We start from the raw sequence: 10,280 nt of genomic DNA, 5'->3' as shown, positions 1-10,280 counted from the left end.
ATTAAAAAAAAAAAAAAAAAAAAAAAGTCACCTCTTGGGTTCTTGAGATCATGAGCCAAAAAAGACTCTTTACGCGAAGCAAGATGGGGGGAGAGAGAGAGAGAGAACAGGTCACAATACAGATCGAACCGTCAGCTGAGAACATGATTGTAATGAAGACAATGAAACACCGAGGGGCTCTTAATGAGGGACAGGTAAATGGAAACACGACAGCTTTGCCATTTTCTTAAACAGACCTCAGCTGGGGTGTAATCAAAACACAATCACTGCCGAGACTCGAAGGCAACGTTGAAAAGCTGCCTCTTTCAGTTTGGACTCGCAGGGCTTCTTTCAATTACCAGCCGAGTCGGAAAATGAAGACTTTCGGCTTTGTTTGTCTAAGATAATGGCAGCGTTACGACCCCGCACTCCACATCCAAACACCGAGGACGACACAGGCAGCTCACAGACGCTGGAAGAGTACCTTCTCCTTCCACCGAGTCAACAACAGAGCTGACAAAGTGGATTACTGTCACAATGGAGGCTTGTGAGAAGCAGAGGGGAGAGCGGGTCAAAAATGTCTGGCATTAGTACAAATATATATATATATATATATCAAAACAAGCAAAAAGGAATTCAAACAGCATGAAATGGAGCTGGAGTGATGGGGGCACAAATCTCACTTTTTAGTCTTTTCTGCATCGACACAGACTCTCTGAGGAGGGGAAGGGGTTATGGCTGGGCACGAGACAATGTCAGAGGGTGACGAAGCATGTGTGTGTGTGTTCATCGCGGGGAGATGAGGGGGAGGTCTGGCTTTGCTTGTGGAAGATAACACACAACAACAACATACTGAGGAGCTAGAGGGTGCCACTGACAGTACAGATGGAAGAATCAGAATCAGTGAAATTCCCCAGAGATACCAACACGTTTCCATCCCAACACACACACACACAGGAAAGAGCTGATGTGTGTTCAGGAAAGGGTTTGTCTTTCAAATTTGGATTTACTTTTTTTTTTTAAATGAAGGTTTTGATGACAGATGTATCAAAGATGACTGAGTGGTAATTAAAAATGAGATAATGAGGAAAAAAAAGGTGACAGTAAATAAATCGTTTGTACCCTTGTGAAATGTTCTTTGATGTTTGTGTTAAACATCCATTTGTTGCTACAATTTGAAAAAAAAAAGGATAAAGGAAAAGAGAAACAAAACAGCATGCTTATAAACAAATAAAAGGTCAAACTAAATGATCTGATGAGTGATTTGAAAACAGAATCAAACTGCTTAATGACAGTCATCAAACTTCGACTGTGAGTGAGAACAAAGAACGGGATTCAAATGTTTGCTTTTCTTTTGAACTAAACAATCCCAGGAGAATTACACAGTTCAGGTTGTTATGATTGCTTCCGTCTGCACCGACAGTGACTGAGGACTTACAGGCTGGACCCCCCCACTACTTAAAACCTTGTTCTGGATCTGTGGACGGATTTGATCCATATGGGAGCTGAAGCCCCGCAGCAGAAAGAAAGAGAAAAGACATGTGACCCCACAGCTGCTACTGGGCCATCCGTTCTGGACATGCACATTTCAATCGACACGTTATGAACTTGTTACAGAATGCTCGAATGTTACAAACCACAGTTTTAAACTAGCGCTGTCAGGTTAGTTCTCTCTAAAAAAGGAGCAGAAGGATGAAGATTCAACGTGGCGGCGTACCGTTGTCGTCGCAGGACTCTGACTGGAAGGAGCTGAGCGAGTGGACCTCTGACATGCTGCCTCTGGTGTTGTACGGCTGACAGGCGCTCTCCTCCACGGGCTTCTTGGTCAGGCACGGGTCCAGGTCCACCACTTTAGCTGGGACACAAAACAAACCAGCTAAGCGTTGTGACCCCGGGACAAATTTAGATCTCGAAAAACCCCAAACTCTCCTGTCAGGTCTTGTTAGGAGGTGCATTTTTCTAGATTTAAGCCACTAAAAAGGTCTATTAAGTGGAATAATAAATGCAATAATATAGCATAAACTGAGTTAACGGTAAAACTAGAATGAACTCCACTTCATGAAGGTGCGTGAGGCAGAAGTCTGGAAACGTGTAAAGCTGTTGTTAAACTCCAGGAGAAGTCACGAAGTCGGCTCTTATTCATGTGACATTTTGTTCCCGTGGCAGCTTCGTCTGCCGCTTTTCAACACAAGGCTCTGGCCGAACTTTAGACTTCGAAAACTCAGAAACCTATGAGCTTCAAAAGACCGCACAGAGACACAGGCGGCTCTTCGTGGCTGTGGTGGTGAAGAATGATGAAGTGCGCCTCGGCCAAGCAGTGAAGGGACACTTTCCCCTACGTTCGCTCATTCTTGTACACCGTCAAATTCACAAATGCCAAACAGCGTGTACTGTCTCAGTCGGTTTAATAAACACGACTGGTGGCGGTAAGGAAAGTAAAGATCTGTACAAGGACAAGCAAGTTGGGAAACCGGCAGGAAGAAAGCTGTAGGAGGAGGGAGGAACGTCTCGTGGACGATGAAAGATGTGTGAGAAAACGAACATCTCACAACCACGTGACCTCAAACCGACTTCTTGACTTCTTATGGAGTATGACAGAGCCTTAAAACCAGACCTAAGAAAAGAATTATTCTGAGAACTTTAGAATTTGGTGCTGATTTTCCTCTAAAGAAACAACTTTCACAGACAACACAATGAACAAAAGATCCTGTAAATTACCGCAAATTGCTACATAACCACGTTAGTTAAGATATTATCTTTAAATAAAGACTGAAGATTTGTAGCCCAACAAAAATACTTTGGGGATTTTTCTACCAGGTACATTTATTTATGCAAAATTATTTTCAATGACTAACAATCAGATCAGTTTTTTTTTTATTTTTAGAATTCTTGAGAAAGAAACTACACATCGCCATAGTTTAAACTCCCTGATGTCCTTTAAGAAAACAGAGCCATAAAACTGAATCCTTCATGAAGAACAGTCCTGGCATCTAGTTTAGGCAAAGTCGAGCAAAAAGCTAGCTGTGGGGCTGCTTTTGAAATCCATCGCAGCACGTCTGGTTCAAGCGTTGTTTAGGATGGTGACAATCAAATCAACCGGAATGTAATTCATTAATTATAAGAAATTAATTCATTATATTGAGACACTGTTTTATTACACTGACTCAAGGGACGTAAATATATTTTGTCATGCTGCAAAAAGATTTAACTCACTTAAACTGATTAGGTTCGGTGTCAGCAGAAAAAAAAGAATATTCCAGAGCTCAATCTGATGTGAATATTAGTTTAGTGTTTTTGTTGTTGTTTTTGTGAAAACAGAACAGTTCATTTTGCTGGATGTTCAAATGTAATTTGATGAAACATTTCAACTTGAACAAGCAAATCATTTGAATAATCTAACTGAATCTGTGGGAAAACACTGTACTCCCCTTTCATCCAACTGAACTGTTTCTGCATAAAGATAATTGACATTTTCTTAACAAAACCTTTGAGAAACTCATCTGAAAGCCTCACATGAATCTAGGAGGGCGGTCCTTAGAGGTTATTTTAGTCATTTCAGATTTCCTGAAAGATTGCAGTCAGCTGAGAGTAAGAGTTGGCCACACAGAAGCAAACTTACTGTCATAATCGTAGTCCCAGTTTGGCTTCTGGATGGAGTCGCTGTCTGACACAGAGTTGGAGGGAGGAGGAGGGGGGAGGTTGGGCGCTACGCTGCACACGGCCACCGTCTTGCGGTGTCCGTGCACAGAGTCCGGGTTGAAGGTGGTGAACTCCGGGTGCTCGGGGATGGCCGAGCCCTCGAACGAGTTTCGGTCCAAGTTGTTCCGCGAGTCGCTCGGGATGCTGGGCGTGTAGGAGATGGGCCGCACGGGCACCTGAGGGGGGATGTCTGAGTAGATGTTTTTGTTGAGCTTGGAGTCGAAGTACGGCCTGTGGAGGAAGGAGTGGGGCACGCTGGAACCCCCCGGATGCTTGTCGTCGTCCGTCTTCGACTTGCTGCGGCAGGCCTTCTTGCGGATGATGATGAAGAGCAGGACGAGTATGAAGATGCTGGAGACAAAGACCACGATGCCGATCACCTCCTCCAAGCCGATGTTCCAGGAGGTGGAGACGAATTCGTTACGGACCTCGGCGCGGAGTTCGCACATCTGTCCGCTGAAACCTTGTGAGCAGTTACATTTGAACGAGCCGTATGTGTTGTGGCACTGGCCCCCGTTGGTGCAGGGGTTCTTAATGCACTCATCTACATCACTCAGACACCTTATTGGGACGAAATATTGGGTATCAGTGTGACGGATAACAAAAAGCAAAGAATCTGACTTAGGTGGAGAGTAGAAATAGGTATGAACCCGAAACACACCTGTCTCCCTGGAAGCCCGTTTCACACTCACACACTGGGCCGTCCAGGCTGTCAATACACTTTCCACTGTTTTTACAGGGGTTGTCTCTGCAGTATGGCCCCGACTGACACCTGCAATCACAACAAAAATATTCCACTAAAACACAGAAACTCTAAAAACTTGTTTTCTGAAATGGGCCTTCTGTTTCAGGACATGGTGTCAGTGATGAACTCATAACAACAAATCACTCAGATTTCTGCAGGATATTTTACTAAGCAAGCAACTGATTTATACATTCTAGCTAAAATCATTATCTGCTACCCTTCAGAATTACTTGAGAAAAAAAAATGAACTAACGATGTTCATATTATAAAGATCCATAAAAACAGCATGATACCTCTGTCCTGAGTACTGCCCTCTGCACTGGCAGTAGAAGTCATCTGCTCGAGGAACGCACGTGCCGCCGTACAGGCAGGGGTTGGACGCACAAGGACTTATGGTGATCTCACAGTGTGTGCCCATGAAAGAGGCAGGACACTTGCAGAAGTAGCCTGAGTAATTCACACAGAACAAGGTTAATGAGGAAGTGGCCCTGAGCAGGTTGCGGTGAATGCAATGAAGTAAGCGGGGGACGACGTACCGCCGTTAGACAGCGAGGTGCAGCTCCCTCCGTTGGTGCAGGGGTTGCTGGAACAAGTCTCGGCTGGTGTGAGGGCACAGCCTGGAGCCACGTCCACAATGTCCTCCAGCTTGGCGTGGGCCCGGTGAGCTCTGGTGTTGAGTGGCAGCTCCTGGCCGTTCAGCGCCATGGCCTCCATGCAGCCACGGAGCCCGTTGGTGACGGGCAGGCTGCGTCCGAGGCGAGGGGAGCCGTGCTGGCGGACGTAACCGCCAAAGTAAATGGTGTTGTCGAGGTTGAGTGTGCGCAGAGTGCCGGGAGCGGTGCCAGAAGCGGCGTGGACCCGGTCCAGCACCAGCTTGGCGTAGTTACCGTCCACTTCCAGGGAAACGGAGTGCCACTCCCCGTCGTTAACTTGAGCGCTGTGGACTGACACCAGGCCAGGCCCGCTGCCACAGTCAAATTTGTACTGCAGACGACCGTTTACGATCTGTTTCAGAGACAACAAATGCTGAATTACAAAAACATAAACATGCAACGTGTATTAAATTAGATCAGTCATGTCATTAGTCTTGCTATTGTTCCATAATCCAAATAAATTTGGATTATTTGTATTGACTAATCAAATTACTGTCATAGATAAAGATCCGACACAAGGTGGAGTCATTTAATGGTAAGCCATGAAAATGCATTTCTAATAATATATGCATCAACACAGTTAAGATTTTGTTCAGGGATCTAAACTACGCACACTGTAGATATTAAAAACCTTATAAGGCAGTTTAATTATAAAAAAGCAGGCTCTGATTCAGTCAGGGGTTTTCGTCTGGCATGCAGTCTGCTTTAGTAGACAGACTCAAAAAGGAATGTGTGGAAAACTGCTGTCTGTTTCCCTCTCACCACTAAAATAGCTTGTGTGTTGTTCTTTTTTAAACTCACCACTACATTCCCATAATCTCTCGTGTGAAAGGAGTTTTAGAATGCCTTTCTGAACCCTTCAGCTTAGTTGGTTCATACACAAGGCTCGCTGGCCTCGAAGGGGGGTAAGTGAGGTCAGCTGAATGCATACTGAGCTCCTCTGATATGGAGATGTTGGAGAATCAGAAATTCAGAAATTCAGACCTGCGGTCTGTTAATGCTTGTGTACGACTGTCTGAGTTTTCCATTTCATTTCAAAGAGGCTGGAAGCAGAGATTTTGTCAGCGACTTTACACAAACTGGACATGTAAGACGCACCTCTAAGATGCTGTAGTCTGTTCCTTTTGCGTACATGACTGTAGCGTGGCTGGACAAGGTCCTGAGCCTCAGAGAGAGTTTCATCAGCTCCTTGTTTTCATTCTCCATCAGACGGTACTTCACGTAACCACTTCCACTGAACGTCAGCGACTGGCCATCTGGTACAGAGAAAAATACATATTATTACAGAAAGGTGGGGAAAGGAATTAAACTTTTTAAGATAAAAAGAGAAAAGTTTCTTACCGGAGCATTTGGCCGTCTTGCCCTCAGGACACACGCAGCTGTACACGGTGTCTGTAGGATCAGCCACACAGTCCATGCCCTCTGGACAGGGGTTGTTTTCACACAGGTTGTTCAACACGGGACATTTGCCACCTGAATGTAAAAACACCTCAACTGAGAATGGGAACTTTAGCAGAACATAAACAAGTAAATGTGTGTGTATCTGAGGTTTGATCAGTGTACCGTCACACTGGCAGGTGGCGGTTCTCTGGTGTCGCGGGGTGACGAAGCTGAGGCGGGCTGTGCTGTAGGTGGACATGACACTTTTATCCAGGGAGATGACCTCATCGCAGAAGTGCAACGGGCAGTCCAGACCTGCACACAGCTTCTGAACCACCCGCACAATACGGACCCCCGTCATCTCCTCGATCACACTGGCAGAGGAGTTCAGCTTGCGGAAAACAACCTGACAACAAAATGAACAACAAACAGAGGTCTAAATAAAAACACTGCATGCAAATAACAAGTTCAAGCCCAAACGTACTAACAGTTTAACATATCTGCCTGGTCTTACCTCCTGAGATTGGTACGGGGTGCCAGATCTCTCCAGGGTCAGCAGAACATCTAGATTTCCCTGCTCTGTTGGCTGCAGGCTCACTAACTGAACCTCGCTCCTCCGGACCCCAGCGATGTTTCTCAGGGCTCGCTGGAAGTTGCGCCAGTAATCCCCGATGAACTCTTCCGGGGCGATGTTTGCAAAGCTCACGGCGATAGAGTTGTCCAGCGCCTGGCGAGCCGCCTGCCGAATGTGCACGTTGACATCGGCAGCTGTCGTGAAGCGTCCATCGGTGACCGTCACGTTGAGAGGGTAGTGGCCCACATCGAGCGGCCTCAGGGCGATAACTTTACCGTCTGAGGCCGAGACTGAGAACAAGGTGCCGCTCTCGCCTGTGGGAGAGGACGCAGAGGGGGCGAGGCTGTAGGTGAGGGTGTCGTAGATGTCTTGGTCGGTGGCGTGGATCTTTCCCAAAACACCTCCAGGGTATTCGTCGCCAGCGACGGACACAAAAATGTCCAGTGGAAGCACGGCAGGAGGATAGATGCTCTCTTCAATCACACGCACGCTGATGAAGGCAGTGGAGAGGAGCTGAGGTTTGCCGCTGTCAGACACCTGGGTAGGAGAGAAGCAGCGTTCGAGTTTATCTCTTTTTCCAACAGCAGAGGGCAATCAAACTCCTGCTCGGCTCACACCTCTCAGTGAACAGCATCCACATTGCAGCCGCACCGGAAAAGAAAACCACCGAAACATTTACAGGAGCAACCACACGTTCACAGGAATGGGCTTCGGTTCAGCAGGAAAAAACAACAACGATGACTCAAATCAGAGTGTGAATCTCTTGTGCAAAGCGACAAGGCACACTTTGCAATTCTCATCTGCCCACACGTTATCTTCCTCTGTTCCTTCTTCTGAGGTGACACGTGATTGAGCCGAATCAAAGCCAGACTCTGGTATTTAATCTTCCACTGTGAGATGCACTCTGAAGCAGATGCTTCTCTGTGTGCTGACTTCAACTCATAAAGTTTCCTGCAAGGCTACAAAAACGTCCGGAAGGTTTAGAGGAGCAGGGAGATGCTTAAAGAAACACTGACTAGCTGGAGAAAGGAAAGAAGGAAGAGAAAAAAAAAGGACAAACAGCAGGCTGCTGTGGCTCGACAGTTAAATCAATGCAACCTCTCAACACTTGTCTCCTCTCTGTTCTGTGACTCACCTGCGCTTGAAGTAGGTACTGTTCTTTATGTTTCCTATTCAGCATCCCCACAGTGAGAAGAGTTCCTTGCTGGTTGACGTGGAAAGCGTCGCCCTCGTTCCCGTCCACAATGGTGAAGGTGAAAGGCGGGCCGTTGTGAGAAGCGTCTCGGTCTCTTACAGTGAGCTGAAGAATACTCGTGCCTTTGGGTCGATTCTCCTGTGGGGTGGAGGAGATGCGTGCTGAGGTGAGAAGAGACCTGTTTGTCCTTCAGATATTTACCTCTTTGTTATACAAATGGCTTTCAGGAGTTGAAATATGAAAAAACAACGTTGAGATGCAAGAATCTCTCAGTCATTCAGCACATGGTGAACTTAGCGAACTGAATCGAAGGCAAGTGGACTTTTTTTTTTCCTTGAAGATGTTTTGCTTCCCTTCTGAGGGGTTTTGTTGATTCTAAAGTTAATTCTGAAGTTCTGAGCCCCTATGATGATCAAACTGTTCAGAAATGAAAAATGATGTCTTTTTGCCTTCAAATCAAGTCTTAAAACTGACCAGAAAAAAATCTGTAACTATTAGAAATAGCAAAATTCCTTGTTAAACCCACATCCAATATTCCCAGATCATCTACAAATCTTTTTCAGTATACACACTGATGTAATATAAAACATTATTCTAAATGATTCATCCATAAAAATGGACAAATATCTAAATAAATTATCACAGATTTGATTAAAAAACTTTGACGTACTTTTTAGACCTTTGGTAAATTTTCCATTTAGCCTCTTTATGAGGTCAAGCTTCTTTGCAACGCCTTGGTTTAGATTCAGATCAGACTCAGAAATAACTGGCATCTGCACGAAACTAAATTTCAAACGTCCTCATGCTAACATAAAACCATAAGATTTACTGAAAACGTCGACCGGGCCTTTTTTCCTCTCACTTTTCATACCAGTCAGTTTATATTGTTGCTCGCTTTCAACTCTGGCCACTTCTAATAACTTTCACAAGTTGGTCAGCTGCACAAAGGGAAAGATGAGTTCACATTCCACTACTTCTATAAATCTCCCTCTCTGGTATTTGCTATTTGTTCTTGTTGAACGGTTTCTGATGAGTGGCAGTAAAATGACAGAATGAGTTTTCGAGGAAAAATGTCTTTGTGTGCGAATAAGGTTTGGATCTGACATTCTGTCTCCTTATTACTTTCATTCTGTAGTGTTAAAAAACAACTATTGATTCTCCAGTGGGTGCGTACAGTGTGCTCTGTGCTGTTCTTTGCTTTGATTTAGGGGGATTTTGTGCTGTACTTTGATCAAACCTTATTGGTGAGTACAATGCAGCCAGTGAGGAGGTAGGGTGTTCAATCGGGATGCATTTTAACTGTTTAACAAATGCCATAAAAATTCATATACGTATATAAAAAAGGCAAGTAAACAGATAAAAAATAAAAGTAAAGTAAAAGTGCCATAAATCGTTATTTTTGAAGCCTCGCTGAATGGGACTCCTGAGGTTGTAAAATGAAAACTGGCTGTTTTGATTTGTGGTTGACGCTCCAGGTTATTAAAGAACAAGTTAGCTCATTTAATAATTTCAGACCCAACATCTGATAGTGCTTGACCTATTTTCAGGCAAATACGGAGAATTCAAAGTGCAAATAAGCATGCAGCAATCACGGGGTGAATTATGAAAACTGTGTGATCGCCCCGCTGCTCAGGCAGCATTAGAGGAGCCTTATCACACCACCACCCGCGGCGAAGAGATGATAAATGTCCCGAATTCCAGCAGATAGACAGAATTAATGGCTATTACAGACCCTACTTCTCATCTGATGTGTGATTTTCCTAAAGACTTTATGGTCTCAATCACTAGTTTCACATCTTAATTATTAGTGCACGATTACGATGGCAGGAAGTTCAATTCGTAGATCCGTTCTGAGAGACTAAAGGTTCATTCTGGTGGATTCATCGCTCTGTTGTATCTTCTGGTTTTCAATAGTGCCAGCTAAACCTCTGAATATGGGGCATCAAAATACACAAATCCATTGATGACATACTGATGGTTCAATCCAGCCATTTTGTGCAGTTTGATACTGTGCCCTCACTAACACATCTTTTTTTAGATTTTTAAAATAACAGG

The 10,280-nt window shown here is 44.7% G+C and overlaps 1 protein-coding gene across 7 annotated transcripts in view; it reads right to left on the bottom strand.

The window, feature by feature from the left end:
* fat1a (FAT atypical cadherin 1a) overlaps window positions 1–10,280 on the bottom strand; it is a 77,006-nt gene that overhangs the window by 3,550 nt on the left and 63,176 nt on the right. For 2 of the 7 annotated variants that reach the window (XM_017405051.3, XM_017405189.3), the window contains 11 exons: window positions 8,166–8,363; window positions 6,971–7,567; window positions 6,640–6,862; window positions 6,418–6,549; window positions 6,175–6,332; window positions 4,960–5,428; window positions 4,717–4,870; window positions 4,340–4,450; window positions 3,599–4,239; window positions 1,697–1,834; window positions 32–67 (listed from right to left, as the gene is read on the bottom strand). In XM_017405051.3, coding sequence (XP_017260540.1) covers window positions 32–67; window positions 1,697–1,834; window positions 3,599–4,239; window positions 4,340–4,450; window positions 4,717–4,870; window positions 4,960–5,428; window positions 6,175–6,332; window positions 6,418–6,549; window positions 6,640–6,862; window positions 6,971–7,567; window positions 8,166–8,363 — 2,857 coding nt within the window. The other 5 variants (XM_017405121.3, XM_017405257.3, XR_001808326.3 and 2 more) reach the window with 4 other exon arrangements.

The sequence above is a fragment of the Kryptolebias marmoratus genome, linkage group LG3, assembly GCF_001649575.2.
Source record: "Kryptolebias marmoratus isolate JLee-2015 linkage group LG3, ASM164957v2, whole genome shotgun sequence".
Classification (NCBI taxonomy): Eukaryota; Metazoa; Chordata; class Actinopteri; order Cyprinodontiformes; family Rivulidae; genus Kryptolebias; species Kryptolebias marmoratus.
Note: the sequence above shows the minus strand (reverse complement) of the source record. Positions and strands in the feature narration are given on the sequence as shown.